Here is an 18,755-nt window from a genome sequence, read left to right as displayed (position 1 = left end):
GCAAAAATGGGGGCGCTGGTGCGTGCGGTGGAGTGTGAACATGAAGAGCTGTGCTCGCCGCGTCAAAGAGCTTCATGAATTTAACCAGGAAGTCACGCAGCGTCCTTTCCAGTGTCGCTCCGGGGTTCACGCCGTGGTTGTCGGCGCCTCGAGGAAGTAGATTGCGGGGAAAGTTATGGCTTTCGGGTTGACCTCAGCGCCGAGCGCCGAGCGGGGCATCCCCAGCCAGTGCTACATCCGTTTGAAATGGCGGCGCGGAGGGTGCGGGCCGCCTCGTCCCCGAGCGAGGCCCCTCTGACCGCCTGGCGTTTCAGGCTGCTCCGACACGTCTGCTCGACTGCGGTGGAAAAGAGGCAGAGACGCCGGGACCTTCTCCCAGCCGAGGTTCGAGGCCTCCAGTTCAGACCGCACAGACACACGCACACACTCACACTCACATGCAGAGCACACGGACCGCCTGCCGGTAGGCTCGGCCTCCTTGGCAGTGTGTGTGTATTGACGTGAGCTCCCAGGTTATTTTTAGCTCCTCAGTGTCTCTCAGACCGGAGACGCTGCGAGGGAAGACCTAGATCTAATTTTCCAGCCAGGCTATAACCGAAGGGAGGTTAGCCGCGAGGAGGCCTCGCTAGCCCCGGCCCCCCCGGTTTCTCGTCCTGCCGCCGAAACGCCGGCTCAGCCCTGGGGTCTGGTGACGTTTGTTTCGCAGCGCGTGCGGCGGCGATCTCCGACCCTTTAAGACGCGTCGGACCAGGCCGGCGGTGAGCAGTGTAGGACGAGCCAGGCCAGCGTTCCAACGCCGCCGCCTCAGACACATTGAGGGAAGGCGGAGTAATCGGCGTTTCAGGCCGACGTTTGTGGGACATTTTCGACAAAACACAATTCCAGTTAGAATCCGTGAGATTGTCTGTGATCGCTAACCTGGTCTTTTGCCTCGTCGATGGGAAAGGCGGACCCCGCCGCTGACGTTGGAAACAAGCCCATACGGTAGAGCAGCAAGAGCAGCATCACACATTGAATGGCTGTTTGTTATGAAGTGCCAGCTAAGTAAATATGGGGTGAATACCAAATATGACACTTTTGATGACACTTTACCTCAAATCCGGAATGGGAGATACCTGGGATCTGGAATAAACTAGATGCTTGAAAAAAAAGTCATAATTGTTGTCCAAAAGGGGCGTTTGGAGGATGCGGTCATAGTCTTTAAAATACGTACGGGTTTTTTTTTTGTTTTTTTTAACGGGTCGTCGTCGTAGTTCGGCGAAAACAGCCCCGCGTGCGAAACAGCCGTGTTGGCTTTTGATTCACGCCGGCAAATGAGAATCATACCCAGATAATAAAATAAAAAAAATTAAAAAATGAAAGAATCCATTGTGAACGCTTTGACGGGAGGATGACAACGAGGGGAAGATCCCCCCTCGCAACGGAAACGCCGCCGGGAAACGCCGCCGGGCGCCGTTTTCGACTCGGCCCCCCGCTCAACGCGAAAGCTGTGCGAGCAGGCGTCAAACGTGGCCCCTCGGGGGCCCGGCCGGAGGGTTGTCCTCGGAGGGTTTTTTTTTTTTTTTTTTCCTCCCCCGGTTCCCAGTCGACACTCGCACACATGGGCAGAAGGAATGGGGAGGGATGAGGTTTTTTTTTTTTTTTTTTTTTTAACTCTCTTTCTTTCTTTTTTTCTCCTCCCTCCTTCTCTCGTCTCTTTTCGCTGGCTCGCTCAAGCCCCTTTTGTACAAACATATTTAATACGACTGTGAGCTGGGTCCAAAAACAACTGAAAGGGAACGCTGTGTTCACATCTGGTTTTCATATTGCTTTTCTCTCTTCGCCGAGGAGTCGAGCAACTGGGGTAACGCATGGAGGAGGAGGAGGAGGAGGAGGAGGAGGATTATGGTAGTGGTGGACTCATGTCAGGACACTGAGAACAGAACAATGTGTGTGTGTGTGTGCGCGTGTGTGTGTGTGTGTGTGTGTGTTTTTTTTTTTGTTTTTTTTTGTGACTTTGTTTTTTCGGAGTGTCTGAATCGTGCCGTCTTGTTTTCGTTTAAATTGCAACTTTCCCCCGCGCGTCAGAGTCCATTCCCGTCAAACTCCAAGCGTTTCAAAGTGCGACCCGGGGTCTGCCATGAATTTCCCCACAATGGAGGCTGTGTTTCGTCGGCCCGGCGCGGACGAAATTCCTCACCTGATTTCGAGATTTAAAGCCGGCCGCATTATCTGTTCGGGATGTGATCGCGGCTCAAAGCTGTCAGCGCGGCGTTAAATCACGTTTTTCGAGCGGGACTCGATGAACCTGGTTCACCCAGAAGGCGAAGGCTTTTTTTTCTTCTGCTACAGCGAGAGTTTGGAACAAAGTACGGCCCTCTGGCGTGAATAATGCGGCCACGTGTTTTCTTTTTTATGTTCTCACGAGCCCCGAGGTCTAGGATAATAAGAGGGATCGACGAAAAGAATTGCTGCTGAGCCAGCTCCTCTTCGGTGCATCACTTTGCGCGGGGGAGAAGTCGGTGGGGTGGGGGACTCTCCGGGTGCCAAGGGCTCCGCTGGTGATCAGGTGCCGGAACCCAACAGGTGGATGCTCCTGCCGTAACGCTGTCCCGGGTCAGAAGGTGTTGGTGCGGGCTCCAGGGAGCCGCCTGGCCGCCTGCACGACGTCATCTCCGTGCTCACGGCCGGCGGTTGAAGAAACGGGATGAGAGCGAGCGACGGCTTCACAACGCCTGAGAAGTGGAAGCAAAACGCTCGGCACATTCGCCGGGTCCTCCCCACAGCCAGCGGGCTGCCGTTACCGCCGTCGTTCCGAATACACACTGCATGTCGGTATGAAAAGCAGAGGATGTGTATCTTTCCAAATTACCCTCAGATGTGTTGAAAATTCCACACGCGTGTGTCAAAATTCAAATAAAGCGAGGGGCTATAATTTGAAGATCTGCGGCCTCCGCGTGGCGCGTGCTCTCGCAGTTTGTCATGCGTCAAAGCTCCACGGGGGAAAAAAAAAAAAAAAAAAAAGAGCCTTTGTTGGTCCAAGAAGATTCCCCCGATTTACTGTACACGGCTTTCGTGGGTCGTGCTTGTCCTCCTTTTTTTTTTCTCTTCATATTTATCTGAGTGTGAATGTTACTGTAGTTACCGAACGAACGCCGGATAGAGGGGGAAAAAAATCCTCGTCAGATTATTTCTCGGTTACTCTCTCCCTCTCTCTCTCTCTCCCTCTCTCTCTCTCTCTCTCTCTCTCCCCCTCTCTTTTGCTCTTATTTTTCTCTCTGGGTCAGTCTTTGTGTGCCAGTAGCAACAGCAGCACCCCCCCCCCTGGCACCGAGGCTTCTTGTAGCTGAGACAGTCAAAACAGTGAGGAGAGACAGAACGGCAGAGAGAGAGAGAGAGAGAGAGAGAGGCTACGGGGGGAAAGTAAAGAGGGTGGGCAGGGGTAGGAGGTTAAATGGTCCGCCAGAAGTTCCCTCCCCTGCTCATTACCCTCCTGCCAAGAAACACAGAAGAAAAAGTCACCCCCTCGGAAAACATACTGTCCTCAGAAACCGAGGCGGGCAAGCCTAGCAACGGCGGCGGCCGCACGGCAACGGGGACGTGGGGAGTCCACGTGTGGCGCGTACGGGCCGCATACGGACGTTTCAGAGGCAGAAACGGACAGAGCGTCCTGGGTGAATGAAGCCTCGTAAAACACCGGTTTTGCGTTTGTGCGCCTGCGTGCACGACACGGTGGCACCGTTGAGAATTTGCGATTATTCACCAAAATTATCCATTTTTTTAAGGGGAGAAGGGCTCGACAGCTGCTCCTGATTTCCATGCATTCTGACAAACGTTTTTGTGCCGAAGATTTTGCGGCAGCGTTTGGAAAGTGAGACGTTATCCATTCGAATCGGTTCACGCCGTGAATAATCATTGAAACCGGGAAATGGCCCCTTCACCGTCATCCCTGAGACGGGCCGCGCAGCGACGCCATGGTTCCTTGAAGAAATAAATTCAGGTGAGCGGCCGTGTGTGCCGTGGCTGATTAGAAGGGACATTCAACTCGATTCAACTCCATGGACAAAATGACAACAGTGAAATGATAGAAGTACTCAAGTAGCGCCGCCACGAGAGCGTCTGTGAACATGCTTTGTTGGCCCGACTTGAGCAGGTGCTGGCGGCAGCTCCAAGCGGTTGGCAAAGTTGATAACCACTGCATTTTTCACTTTTCGTATGGAAAGAAAGCCACGGTGTCGGAGTCCACAGGCCAACCGTGACAAACTCGTGCGCGACTTGTGTTTTGTCGCCGCAGAAGCTGAGCAGGGCAGCAGCCCCAGCCGCACCGGCATGGGTTCTGACCAGGAGGACAGTCGAACCGCCACCATGGGTACGACAATGAAGGGTAACACGCCAACACGCACGCACACACTCGCCATCACTGCTCCAAGTAAAAATATGGAATGCTGGTGACACGTGCGTACGGCTGCTTTTGTCCCCACGCAGATGGTCCAGAGTTCCAGGAGAGCTTCGTCACGTCAGGGGTTTTCAATGTCACCGAGCTGGTCCAGGTCTCTAGAAGTAAGCCCGAGCGTCCGCTCTCCCAGGCCGCCGTCGCTTAACCTTTACCTGGCATTTGTTGTCGACTTCCACCTTGTCTTCGGGTTGAAAAAGCGAACAATAGTTTGGGTGTCTGGAATTCGTCGCCGTGAGCCGCTCTCAACCCCTGTCGCTCTTTGAACAAAAAGCGCTTGTCTTTGGTGGAAAACTTAGGCTAAAGTTTCCCGTTTGTTCGTTGATGCTGACGGACCCGGGATTTCTTTGCCAAATAGCCAAATTTTACTAAATGTAACTTGAAAATACTGTTCTCTCTTTATTACCTTGTATATGATCATTGTTCATTTCTCACTGACTTTGGGGGCAAGCTAATGAGGTCGCCCGTTCCGGACTCCTACCACCGGTGCATGTTTCATCACTCACCTGTATGTTTCGCTGTGTCTCCAGCTCCGGTCGTGACGGGAGCCGGCCCTAGTTTCTCTCTGGGAGAGCTACAGGGTCACCTGGCCTACGACCTCAACCAGTCGGTTAACCAGCCGGTCAGCCTGCGACGGTCGCTGGCTAGCACGTCGTCCGGCAGGTATGTTGTCACAGCGTTTCGGTATCATGAGTCCAGTGTGTCTACCCTGCCCACAATCTGGTGAGAAGGTCAACACCGATTTTGTCTAGAAGCGTTATATGATGGGATGTATGCTAATGGTGTTAGCTCAACGCAAGGCAGCGGGGCGGATCGACCAGACGAGCTCCCGCGAAATGAGATGAAATGCACCTTCCGGCAGAGGTATTGAAGCGGCGCATCTTGCATCTTCATTACGAGTAAAAGCAACAACCTGAAAACAAGCTCTCAGCCGACCCCTGTCGGGTTGCCAGTTCAGCCGACTGAGTTTTGCTGACGGTACATTTGCAATTCGTACCTGGCAACCAACCCCCCCCCCCCCCCCCCCCCGGCTCAATAAACAAAAAAAATCAATAGGCAAGTGCAGCTCAGCCATCTTCACATAAGTTGGAGGCACTAATGCTCTGGTTGTTTATGGTTCGGATCAATCTTGCCCAGAAAGAGACCGCAGCTTTTATCAAGTTCCAAAGGTTCAGAAGAAAAGGCCGGTAGGAATGGCTACCGAACGTGGCTCTCTCATAACGTGGGGGAGTGGAGGAAATTCGTGCGAGCTAGAGTTTATCAGTGCGCACACATCCGGTTTTTGAGAGCGACAAGAACAAATTCATGCAAGAGCGTGTTGTATTTGAGTGCAAAGTTTTGCGTGTTTGAGCAAAAGCATTGCAAAGCAACAAGATAGGACGCTGACTCGACTATTCAGAGCGCAAATTGGAGAACATCAAAATGACCTCTTGCTCTGTTTATTTTTATATTTGAGTTAGCATTTCTTGAATACATTTGCTGCATAGAGGAGGGTCCAGCCTGGTGTAATGGACAGGCGGAGGGGCTATCAGGAATTGAGTTATTACTGAAATGTGAATACAAAGCGTCTGCTGATTTGATTCCCACCAGTGAACAGCGAGCCCTGGGCAGGCACAGGTCGAAACGAGACCCCCCAAGCTTAAGAAGCGCCCTGGCCAGCTCCTGAAACGTCCAAAGTACATGTGACGCAAACTCTCACATAACCGGCTGAGTCATTTCAAGGATATCGAGTCCCGACAGAATCAAGTCCACGGGGAACTATCAATCGCCACCTTGTGGCAGGCTACGGTCTGTGTACGAGAGATTTAAGGTGGATCTGAAGAACGGCTTCGTTTGTGATCAATTGATTTTGTAGTGCACCCATTATAAACACTTTGTGTGTGTGTGTGTGTGTTTTATTTTAGGCTTTGTGTTGCTCTGTGGTGAAAAAGATGGACAATAAAACTTATAAACTACGCTTCGACGACATGGATAATGATCAGCTAGAGACAAAGTATTAACAAACAAAAGCACATGGTGGCACAAAAACAATTGAGGCATCATTTATATTTTGCAAACTAACCAACAACCGATGAAGGAATATCCATGTTTTTTAAATTCATTCTATGGGTGTAACCGCTGAATCCTCATTTAGAGACACCGACTCGCTTTGCTGCAAGCAGATGGTGCTTGTCAAAGGAGATGCAATGTACACAAATTGTTAATACGTACGTGCTGCTCTCTTTCGAGTCAATTTAGGATTTGGCGGCCCGCTTCATTTGACTGTTTTGTGTCACACAATCCCAATCTATCCAAATATTGTTATTGGTCCCATAAAAAGAAGGGACTGTTTGCTAAGCTATTCCCCTCCGTGTTTATCCAGTTTGGCTCAGAATCCTCTCAAAGCGACGCCTCCCGCGCCTTTAGTGCTCAAGCTGTCACGCTGCTTCAGAGCGGGAAGTGATCACCGGCGCCTCTCCGCCCCTGACTCCCCTCGCTCTCTCCATTCCAGCAGTAAGCGCCACAAGTCGGGCTCCATGGAGGAGGAGGCGGACAGCCCGGGGGGCGAGTACTACCCCTCGCCATCCTCCCCCGCCAGCAGCTCCAGGAACTGGACCGACGACATGGAGGGAGGTGAGCTGACGCCAGCGCCGCGAGCCGCCGGCTCTCGCTGACGCACAAATAACAAAACATTGTTTATTTTTAAATGGGAAAACCAGAATCAGTTTATTCACCAGGTACATTTACATATATGAGGAATTTGTCATGGAGAGGTTTGTTGCGTTTCAGACGACGGACAGACGATTAGTATTAACAAAAAAGCAGTAGCAGAGTATAAAATAAGAAAAAAATCGAATAAAATGCCATAAAAAATGAAGTAAGGATAAAAGAAAACATTTAAATAGTCAAATATATACAAATAGCCAAAAAATACAAAACAGAAATAGTCAGATATGTAAAAATATACAGAATATACAAAATGTGATATGCACAGGATAAATGGTTGTTATGGGTATAAATTATAAATATGAATTATTACTATGTAGTAATTAGCTTATTACAGTTTGTTCAGCGCAATGCCAGTGTTATTGCACATATAAAAGAAGAAGAAAATATACACAATGATCAAAATCTTCAAATTTTGCAGCAGCATTTGGAATTTGAAGAAACAAGAGCGGAGTGGGGAAAATATATGTATATAAAAATGTATGATTGTGTAAACACACTTAACTTTTTCTGTAAATACAAGTCTGTGTGTGTGTGTGTGTGTGTGTGTGTGTGTGTGTGTGTGTGTGTGTGTGTGTGTGTGGGTGTGAATATGTACAGATATACACACTTGCACCGTAGAAAAAAGTATATGTAATCCGATGCTGTCATAGTTCATTTTCTAAGGTGCCACTGGTACAGTGGAAACAAAATGCATTAAATGATGATCCAGTTTGTGGTGTGTGTGTGTGTGTGTGTGTGTGTGTGTGTGTGTGTGTGTGTGTGTGTGTGTGTGTGTGTGTGTGTGTGTGTGTGTGTGTGTGTGTGTGCGTGTGGTGTGTGTGTGTGTGTGTCTAGGTATGTCTCCTCCAGTAAAGAAGGCAGAGCTGGACAGCCCCTCACCCCAGGAGGATTCACCCAGGCTGGGACCCTTCACCCAGCACCACCGGCCTGTCATAGCCGTGCACAGTGGTGAGCATGGCATGCACACGCGCGCACACACACACACACACACACACACACACACACACACACACACACACACACACACACACACACACACACACACACACACACAAACATACTCAAAAGACAGTTACATTCACAAATAAATATATAAAATATATTAAGGAGGGAAGGTGCATACAGTATTTCTTTCTTTCTGTTTTTCTTTCTCTCTTTCCACCAGGTTTGTCGAGGAGTCCCCATCCGTCATCATCCCTCCACTTCCCTTCCTCCTCCTACTTCTCGCACGGTGCGATCCGCTACCCTCCTCACCTCACCCAGGACCCCCTCAAAGACCTTGTCTCATTGGCCTGCGACCCTGCCAATCAAAGCCCCAGCTCGGTGAGTTCAACGCGCAGCTTGGCCTAGCTCTTCCTCTGCAAGGTGCAGCGCAGAAATGAACCCATGAGTGGATGACGGCTTCATGCCTGGTTGTTATCTGAAACCTGCGTCAACATACTGCTGCAAGCACAAGGGGCAGCAAAGTAGGTTTGGGAGAGAGAGACAGAGACAGTGTTCCCGTTACGCATGGTTGCGCATGGCATTTTTTTCGGTTGAATTCATCAACAATAAAAAGACTCCGTGTTTGTTTTCTTGGGAGAAAGTGTGAACCTTTGATGCCGGATCAAGGACAACAGATCGCAAGTTGCGCGTGGGCGTTCACGCAACGTACGTGCGGAAAGGATCTCCCATTCACCAGTCAATCAGTGTGAATTACAATAACAGGACAGAACAGATAGAAGGTGCCAAAACGCACAGGGATAACATTAAAATGGGGAATTATAAATAAGGGGAATCATAAATATATTTGTCCGGATTCGGGCGTGTCCGCGCATGCCCCGGAGAGAGCAACACGGAGAGCCACGCCCCGTTCCTCCGAATAAAACAACAAAAAACGGCGTGGAGACGAGGCACGGAGGAACGGGGACAGATTCGTACACTCGTAAAGATTGTTTCCTGGGCATAACGCATGGAGAGGGGGCGATCGGTGGGAGTCGCAGAGAAAATGTCCCCGTTACGCACGGCTTAGTTCCACGCGCACCAGTTTGGTTCCATAAGCAGACGTGAAAAAAAATAAGCCACATCTGAAATAAAAACTCTGTTTTGGCGCGCCGATCGCGGGAAACCCATCGCTGTCGCGCGCATCACTGGTGCACGCATCGTCTGTGCTGTTGGAGCTGCAACTTAACCACCGTCCGCGCCGCGCGCACCACCACGTCCAAATCCTCCCTCTGCTTCCTCGCTGCTGCGAGGCTGCGCGCATACGTCCACATACTGTACATCCTCTCTGTGCGCGCAGTATTTAGATACTGTGATATGCGATATGGTGGCAAATATCGTGATATTCAAATTTATCAAATATCAGCCCAAGCCTACTGCAACGTAAGGTAACATTTATTTTAGTCCCCATTGTATCCCCGTATTGGGCTCAGTACCTACTAGTAATAGTTACCCTCTGTTTATATGTGTACATATATTCTTATTTCATTTATATTTTATCTCTTTTTCATCTCAAATTCTGCTACTGTAACACCTGAATTTCCCCCCGTTGTTCAGTGTTATTCTTATCTTATTTACCAGTTATGGTTTGAAGAGTGTCTGTATAAAGCCCCTTTCACACATAGTTCCTGGTAAATTACAGGGATAACTTTTCCAGCACCCCTCGTGTTTTTCACTATTCACACATTTAGCTAAATTCCGTAACATTTCCGTCTTACGCCTTTTCACACAGGCCTTGATAATTCCGAAATAGATGGGGAAGGGACGGTGCGTTCCAGCGTAGATGAGATCGTTTGGACAATCAGTCGGCAACGGATGTACAGTTACGGACGGTTACGCGCGATTTCCGTCCAGCAGTTTTTCTTTTTTTTTTTTTTTTTTTTTCAGAAAGGTTAAAAATACGGGATATTTACAGGAAAATAAAAAAACGGGAAAGAAGGGTAAAATAAGAGAGCCCCCGTCCCCGGAGCCATTAACCCTAACCCAATGTTATTGAATCAGTGTGATGATTTTCTTTTCATCATCATCATTTTTTTTTTTTTACTTTATTTATTTTTTATTATTATTTACATTGGGTTTTTTTTGTATTATTTTATTTTATTATTACTATCATTATTTATTAATTTATTTATCAATGTCATTATTGTCTTCATATCTTCACCTCATTATATGTTTATATGAAATGATATACCCTATTCTTACTATTATGCTTTGACAAGGTAAGATGTGCCAAGGCCTAGCATACGTCACAGCATATTTCATGCCAATAAAGCAAATTTGAATAGAATCGAACTGAATTGAATAGAAAAAGAGAGAAAACCACCACTTAAAGACAGGAAGCGGTTTAGAGTGAGAGGCAGCGTGTTTTGACCTGTGGAATCTTTCTCTCTTTGCGGTTCTGCGTCTAGTTGAACGGCAGTGGTCAGGTCAAACTCCCCAGTCACTACATCTCCTCCCAGATGCTGGCACCGCCGGGCCCCGCCCCCTCTTCCTTGGCCCCGCCCCCATCCTCCCACCCCAGGCTGACGCTGCCAGTGGATTCCAAGACCATTACCACCTCCTCCGACGGCGGAGCCAACTCCCCCACGTCGCCCAGTAAGTGAAACCACCCCAACGGACAAAACCAATTTCAGAGCGGCAGTAATCAAAGTCGTAGATCCGTTTTTACTCACAATGGATTGTGGAAGGGAAAGCCTTTTGGGCATTTGAGAATCCCATAACCAAGTAAAGACTTTCAGTCGGAGATGATTATACGAGTTAAGAATCGAGTTAGGAATTAGCAGAGGGGGCGGGGGGGAGCGAGACAAGACGACAAAAACAACAAATAAGCAACACAACAGCACTTTTTTAAGTTTGGAGGGAACCAGTAAATTCCTCGGTATCGGTTTGATGGTTGACAGGAGAGAAGTTTTTAAAGTTGAACACGGCCCTCCTTCTGTTTCTCCCAACCCCTCCACCACCAAAGCATACTCGGCCCCCGGGACCCCCCCTACCAACCGCTCCTCCTTTGTCGGCATCGGCCCTCGAGACCCGGCCGGACTCTACCAAGCCCAGGTTAGTGGGGGTTCAGCGGTCTGACATTGCCGTGATAAGATAACATTTCAGTTTCATTGAGGAGCCTATGATCAATATGAGATGATATCCAGTCATCTGCCAAGGCAGCCCCAGGGGCCTTTCCACCGGGAGCTTTGATCCAAGACAGGAAGCCCCCATCGGAGTCCAGCGTGTCTCAGTGTATTTTTAAACACTTTTAATCAATGAATTAGTCTGTGTACATGTGATATAGTAAAAAGTAAGAGTTCAATTATATTTGATTAAAAACGACTTCTTCCAATTGCAGTACATCCAGAGTGTAAGGTTGGCTCCAGTAGGTCGCCACGCTTCATGTTTCTCGTCTTTTCCATTTGCAAGGATGCAGCTGAGAGAGCTGATTTTGCTGAAGTGCGAAAGAATCAATAAAACCCCGAACAAAAAAAAACGGATAAACTGCACCAACATTTGAGACCCATTTTCTTTCGGTATAACATGTAAAGTCGGCCTGACAATATTAGATATATTAGACAAGACTCAACTTTTTATATTATTTTATTTTTTATTTTTTTGGACTTTGCCCCATCAAACTGCATTTGAGCACAGCGAGAAGCTGCAGCAGAGTGGTAAGTTTCTCATTAGTAAAGCCTCAGCGAGGTTGGGGTGAAAGGTAGTGAACCTGTCCATTAAGGACAGGTGTTGCCCTGCATTTAAAGTATCAGTTGAAAACAATAAAGGGCATTTTCCCAATGTAAGAGCTGGCCTCACACCTCACATTAACATGCATCTCCACTGATGATGACATTTCCCTACTTAATATGCAAATAATCGTGCTCTTTCCTAGAAGCCAACTCAAAGTTGTTGTTTTTTTTTGTGTTGCTGCCATGTTCAGCGGCAGCCCTTCTTCTGCATTCTTTCACTTTTTTTTTACTGGGCTGGAGAGCTGAGTCACCGCTTCCTGTTTCTTATGAATGAACAGGTACTTCCATGAGGCTGCCCGTCCCATTACAGCCTCTCACCCGAGCAGACCGGCAAAAGTTTCGTCAAAGTTTGAAGGATGTCTGTTCTCGCTTTGACGCGCCGACTCCATGTTTCACACTCGAGAATTCAACGCTCGCTCCAGTGTTGAATTCACACACACTTTGGCCCATCTCTGCTTGTTATTCATTTACCACCGGCTGTGGTGAATGGAAGTAATCCGCTGGAAGTGCTCGGCACTTTTTAAAAGGCGCGAATTGATTTTACCTCACATTTTCCAGCCACGAGATATCAAGTGAATTCTATTTTATCCTACGACAGAGTTTTTTATGAGAAGACTCGCACTCGTAGTTGATTTGGAGCAACTTGATGACCAGTGTTCTCAGGAATGCTTATGCCTCCGCACTACTTTGCTGGTAAAGTGTCCCTGGATTGCTTGAAGTGCCACTAAATTAAAGGCGCTTATAAATTGTGGACGGGATCTTCCAGGTCTGGACAGAGTTTTCAAGACATAGAGCCTGTTTCTACGTGTAAAAACAAAAAAGCAGAAAGAAAAAAAAGAAGAAACCACAATAGTCACATCGCAAGACATGCGACGTGGAGTGAGGCAGACTAACTCAAAGACGTCACGCTGCAGCTTTTTTGCTGCTTGATACAAAAGGAAAACATGCGCGGTTCTCCTTTTTCATGAGTAATCTACAAGAAAAGCCTGTCTGATATCACATCATTTACTCCGATTTAGGGGTTGTTTTCCAAACTTCCAAGAACTGTGGATTCCATAAGATTCTTGGATTCTGCTTAGCGGTCCCGAATTGTATCCTAACTCTTTGCATATCTCAGTCGCTCCTGCCTTGCTCACCTTGTCGCGGCACGGTAGCAGACGGGGAAATGTCGTAATAATCCATCCAGTGAGTAATGTCCCGAAGTGCCACGTTCCCCCATGTTTGTTTACATCCTGTCCCACGTGCAGATGAGGTAAAGCGCCATAGGGCGTAAAATATTGCCGTAAAGCTTCTGCCGCTGATTTGCACTAGGGGCAATAAAAAGGGTATTGGGTGCGCACACACTTCTGTTTACATCCTGGACCATGGCTGACCGCAGCAAACCCTCGACTGTTTGGCTTGAATTCACAAAAGAAGTAAAAAAAATGTGCTAATATTTTGCCATAAATTATTTAAATAGTTTTGGATTGTGTTGGGAAAAAGAAAATAAAGGAAGGGAAACAGAAACCATCCTGTCCTGTCGACAGTTTACTGATCATAGCGAACAGTAAACCCCAAGAATAAAGATATTATTATTTTTACTCTCTATGCAGATGACCACCCCTACAAAATCAGCCCAATCATTCCAGAATGATTAATAATATACAACTAGAGCTATTCAAGTCACATGGTGAAAATACCTGTACATTTTCATATTGCAATATATACCACAGAAAATAAACACCAGGTTTTACCAATATGGTGCAGCCCCGCTTCAGACCAATATCAAGTGTAGTGTCGTTACTGGTGCCTCGGTAGTCATGGCGTTCTTTCATGTGTGGAAAGTTCTCTTAAATATAAAAATGATTCATCTACAAAAAGTTTGAGGAACAATACGGCCTTCAGTGTGGCCTTTGTTTTTGCAAAGTACGGCGTTTTTTGCGAACGCAGTTCTCTATGTTTTCCACTTAACAGCGATTTCGGTTAACAAGAATTCTTGCTTTTGTGTTTTTGTTCATCAATAACCTTGATGGATAATACACACATGCACCCCCCTCCCCCCACCCACACACACAGATGGAGGTGGTGCTGGTACTGCGGGAAGGTAAACCCCGGCCCGGGTGACAGGTTGTGTGGACTGGGTAGCGGCTCCCCACTGCTGCTGCATTGCAGTGCCTCTGCCCCATAAAACCCCCGGCAAATACTGCTGAGCCAGGAGCCTGACTGTGTGTGTGTGTGTGTGTGTGTGTGTGTCTGTGTGTGTGTGTGTGTGTGTGTGTGTGTGTGTGTGTGTGTGTGTGTGTGTGTGTGTGTGTGTGTGTGTGTGTGTGTGTGTGTGTGTGTGTGTGTGTGTGTGTGTGTGTCTCAGTGGTCCAAAGCAAAAGGTTGGTCGAGACAGAGTCAAACAAGGAGGGAATCCGTCTTTTAAGTACTAGATGAGAGACTTTTAAAAGCTCAAGCTGGTACTAGAGTGATAGATGTTTGTGGTTATACAGTGGATGTAGGATAGTATCTCACCGAATACCACTTTATTAATAACAATCCACCATTCAAATAAACAGCCTATCAATATATCGATATTTTCTTACATTCCGAATTGAGGCCCTAATACCCGGCAAACGTCCCGACATTCAGCTCTGAAACCTGCTGATCTCCGCCTTAACGTACGGCTGCTGATCAGACCGTTGTCATTGCTGATCGCTGACACTAGTTATGCACATGACAAACCCGAGATACACACACCCTCATCTCAGATTTATCAGATTATATCCCAGATTCAATTTTTAGCCAAGGTATTTTTTTCACGTCTGAATTTAGAACGGAACGGACGGACGGACAGGCTACGTACATAAGTACCAGCATACAGTCTGTTAAAATATTTTTTTATTGTTATACCGATAAATATCAATTTAAAATATCTGTTTCGGCCCTAAGTTTCCATACGTTTAATTTACACTTATAGGAGGAATGCTGTGCATTGTAGTGCAGACAGACCAGTAGCATTAGAAAAAAATGCTTAACAGTCATAAAAAAAAAAATTATAATACATTTAAATATATATATATATATATATATATACACATACACACACACACACACACACACACACACACACATATATATATATATATATATAGAATAGATACAGAATATAAAAAATGTGCTTTTCTCACCAGATGAAGATTAATAAAGAAGGCTATGGCAGGGGCTAAGTGGCAGTAAGAGTACTAGTAAGGATGCACAGGGTATAAATATAAATATAGTTGGAATATTTCTCTTCTTGATGAATAATAATGTTATAAAAGCGTTATTACAGTGTCATTACAATATATTGCACATTATATTCCTGCACGGTATTTCTCCTAGAATGCTCTTACTCCCTACTAAAGTAGTTTAGTTCCATAGCTGCAGACCTATGAAAGTGCTCCTCCAGTAGTTTTTGCTCTTCCATGGATTTCCTGTCTTTCTCAGGCACCCTACGCGTCTTTGACAAACATTTTAGCACCGAAAGTTTCTAAATGGTCAAGCCGGCGCTTGGAATCAACGTGACGTATGATTATCCAGGCCGGCTCGCCCACTCACCGTAAAGTAAAAGCATTTCTTCACACTCGTGCTGTGATTACAGCCTGTTGACAACACGGCTGCTGACTCAGTTCTTTATAGAGCGAAATAAAACACTCACTCTCCGTGAGGCAGGAAGTGGCCTGCGTTCATACTCTGATAATATTGAGAACGGAGCGCCGTTATTTGCTCAAGACGACCAACGCAGATATGACGATTTTGTAGTCAAGAGGAAAAGTATTAGTAAATATGTACTTAATACATATTCACATAAGAGATACATATTTGCAGAAAAGGCACAAAAACAAAGGAAAAGGACGTGAGGAATAGTTCAGGGTGAAGATATCTCCACCTACTGGCCACTGAAAATGTCCAAAAATTGTTTTTATAAAAATGTAAGAAAATCGTATTCAATCTGATTGAAAACCACGAGTTCTCTTCTTTATTCAGGTATGAATTGAATGTGGGAGGTTGTCTATGAGTGTTCAGTGAATATTTCGTGATTGGAAAAAACACCCCTGTAACAGCGGAGGAGCTTGTTTTCAGGCGCCTGCACCATGAAGTCAACCATAAAACTGAATTTGTGCTTCTCTTTCTGTGTTCCAGTCCTGGTACCTGGGCAACTGAGCGACCTGTAGAGGAGGGACTGTTACCACGGCAACACAGCGTCCTGGAAGGAAGCCAAGCAATGTTGTCAAGATGACGTCACGGGAAAACTACACTTAGTATAACGATGCATAACAGGTGGCTATGCATATATAAATGTACGCCTGGATATATTTATATATGTGTACCTACCTAGAGGAGATTTTCGGAGACTTCTTCGGACGGAGAGAGAGAGAGAAAGAGAGAGAGGGAGAGGGAGAGGGAGAGACTTGGGAAGGAGTGCGCTGAGCGACGCAGGCTTCTCTCAACGTTGCCAAAGCCCCAAAATTAACTGAACCCAATGCCAAAAGGGACGCAAGACGGCCTCCTCAAGACGGCCCCAAGGACGCGAGTGGCGAGGCGGCGGCCGGTGCAATGTGATCGGCGGGGCGCGTCGACCAGCTGTTTGGCTGCCGACCCGGCGGGAAGAGGTGCCTGAGCCTCCCGGGAAGCCGTTCCCGGTGTCGGACAGCGGCCCTAACCGAAACGCCCCCCCCCCCACCATCCTCCGCCGTGACACCCTGGGCCCCTGCCCCCTTTATCTCCCTCCCTCCCGGGGAAAGACATCAGCCCGAACCCGCACACCCCCACGTCACTCCCAGAATGCCCCACTCCGCTACAGGTGCTGCTTCTTATATATGCAAAAAAAAAAAAAAAAAAAAAAAGCCTCCCTCAATTTTATAACCGACCAGAAAGAGAGAGAGAGAGAGAGACAGAGAGAGAGACAGAGAGAGAGATAGAGAGAGAGAGACAGAGAGAGAGATAGAGAGAGAGAGACAGAGAGAGACAGAGAGAGAGACAGAGAGAGAGAGACAGAAAGATCCTGTTGTGAATATGACGTTCCTTTTGCACTTTTCAAAGTGGGTTTGCTTTGAATGCGCTAACGGCGGAGAGGGAGGGACCGAAGGCTTTCTCTTTCTTTTTATTGACAATCATCACCTGTTCCCTTTACGTTGCTTCGGGGAGGATCAGGGGTTTTTCTTTTTTTTGTTAGTTTTTTTTTTAATCGCAAAACAAAAATCAGACGGTGGAACATTAGAACTGTATTTGAAGTCCCTTTTCTGACACGGCCCACAATGCCACTGAGTGTATCCAGACAGCCTGAAAACTACATATATATACTGTATGTATACAGTATATATATGTAGTTGTCACTGGAAAGGCTGCGCTTTTATAACACTTTGTATCACCTTGGCCCCGTCGGACAAAAGCCCACGTCGCCAGGCCGCCTGCGCGGGGATTTTCGGGAGGGCGCTTTTTCCGACAGGCGTGGTTTTGTCCCCGCGGCGTTGCGCGGCCGCCCCACGACGCCGACGCGGGTCCCTCACGTCTCCGCCGCCCATGCTCTGCTCTGGTCCCGGGGGAGACGCTGGCGTAGTTTAGGAAGTCGGTCGCCAGCGGCGGAGGGACTTGCGCCCGGCTCGCGTTTTTGGCCGAAGTCTCTCCGATACCGCGGGCGTTGCACTATGATTGAGTTAAATTTGCTTTTTTATTTTTATTATTATTATTATTATTATTATTATTATTGTGTGGCATGTTGCCAAGCGGGTGTTGGCCTATAGCGCGGTTGCTGTTCTCGAGGTTATCGCTAACCTGTCCCCGGCAGGCTTTACCGAATGTTAGTTTGTTTGAACTGAGCACAAGATCCAGGTTTCTACGGCGGCCGTTTCCAGAACGAGCCGCTCCATCATAGAATGTCCATAACTCACAAACGGTTAAGATGTGATTTTTACGTGATTTAGAAGACGAATGTAGTGTTAGGGCCTGGCAGCTCGTTAGATGCGAGGGTTGCCGCTCGATCGCCGAGCTCGGCTCCAAAAAAAAACACACAAAGCCTCAATTGCTTTCTGCTGGCAACGGGCAGTTTGAAGGACTCTTAAAAAATAGCATTTATTTTATTTTATAAGTCAAAACTGACCTTCTTATTTTTTTTTTTTCTTTCGGGTGCCCAACCTAGCCACAGGAGGTTGTTAGCACTTTAGTAGGGAAAGCAATATTCTGTCATGAGGTTTTTTGACCAAACAGCTTCATTTACTGATCCCTCTCAAGTCAAAGAAACTTTTAAAGGCATCGCTGTGTTTAAACTCTATTGTGTGGCATACATCTCTAAACATCACCGTATAGGAAACTCCATTGAATCCATGAGAACGGGGGATACCAAACACGGATATCCTATTGGCGCTGACTCACACTACAGCTAAAGTATATACAAAATGCGCCGCCGACGAAACCCGATAACAGCCGTGCACAAGTAAGAAAACTTTTTAAATCCTGGTGGGGTGTTTTTATATATATACTGTATATATACACACAAATATACATATATTCAGAAGACTGTTCGATCTTCTGATCGGGGGTCGAATAAGTCAGAGGCACACGGGAGTGGGTGTGAAAAATTTTCAATATGAATGTTATTTATGGAGGGCGGTGGTTCGATACCCGACACTAGGACGTGACCTCTGAAAAGCTGGGTCTATCAAAACAGCCGCGGAGATCTCGTGTTGCGTCCCGCCGGTTGCTGAAACTAGGCGGGTGGATGTATGGGGGGGGGGGGATTTGGGTTTGGGTGGGGGCGGGCGGGCGGGTGGGTGGGTTTTGGGGGATTTTGGATAAGTTAGCTGAGAGCTGATGTAACACTGCATGGTGCTGCTACGGTCGCTGTGCTGACCTACAGAATGCATGGCCTCTCCCTCCCTCCCTCTCTCCCCACTCACCCT

The 18,755-nt window shown here is 47.3% G+C and overlaps 1 protein-coding gene across 6 annotated transcripts in view; it reads left to right on the top strand.

The window, feature by feature from the left end:
• Window positions 1-18,523, top strand: part of nfic (nuclear factor I/C) — a 39,946-nt gene extending 21,423 nt beyond the window's left edge. For 3 of the 6 annotated variants that reach the window (XM_080002750.1, XM_080002747.1, XM_080002752.1), the window contains exons 5-13: window positions 4,274-4,363; window positions 4,465-4,539; window positions 4,963-5,095; window positions 6,924-7,045; window positions 7,976-8,089; window positions 8,307-8,464; window positions 10,531-10,717; window positions 11,088-11,176; window positions 16,000-18,523. In XM_080002750.1, coding sequence (XP_079858876.1) covers window positions 4,274-4,363; window positions 4,465-4,539; window positions 4,963-5,095; window positions 6,924-7,045; window positions 7,976-8,089; window positions 8,307-8,464; window positions 10,531-10,717; window positions 11,088-11,176; window positions 16,000-16,020 — 989 coding nt within the window. In that variant the 3' untranslated portion in view covers window positions 16,021-18,523. The remainder of the gene's footprint in view (window positions 1-4,273; window positions 4,364-4,464; window positions 4,540-4,962; window positions 5,096-6,923; window positions 7,046-7,975; window positions 8,090-8,306; window positions 8,465-10,530; window positions 10,718-11,087; window positions 11,177-15,999) is intronic. The other 3 variants (XM_080002749.1, XM_080002748.1, XM_080002751.1) reach the window with 3 other exon arrangements.
• Window positions 18,524-18,755: the final 232 nt, after the last annotated feature.

Source organism: Zeus faber (assembly GCF_960531495.2).
Source record: "Zeus faber genome assembly, chromosome: 1".
Classification (NCBI taxonomy): domain Eukaryota; kingdom Metazoa; phylum Chordata; class Actinopteri; order Zeiformes; family Zeidae; genus Zeus; species Zeus faber.
This window is presented reverse-complemented; position numbering and strand designations above follow the sequence as displayed.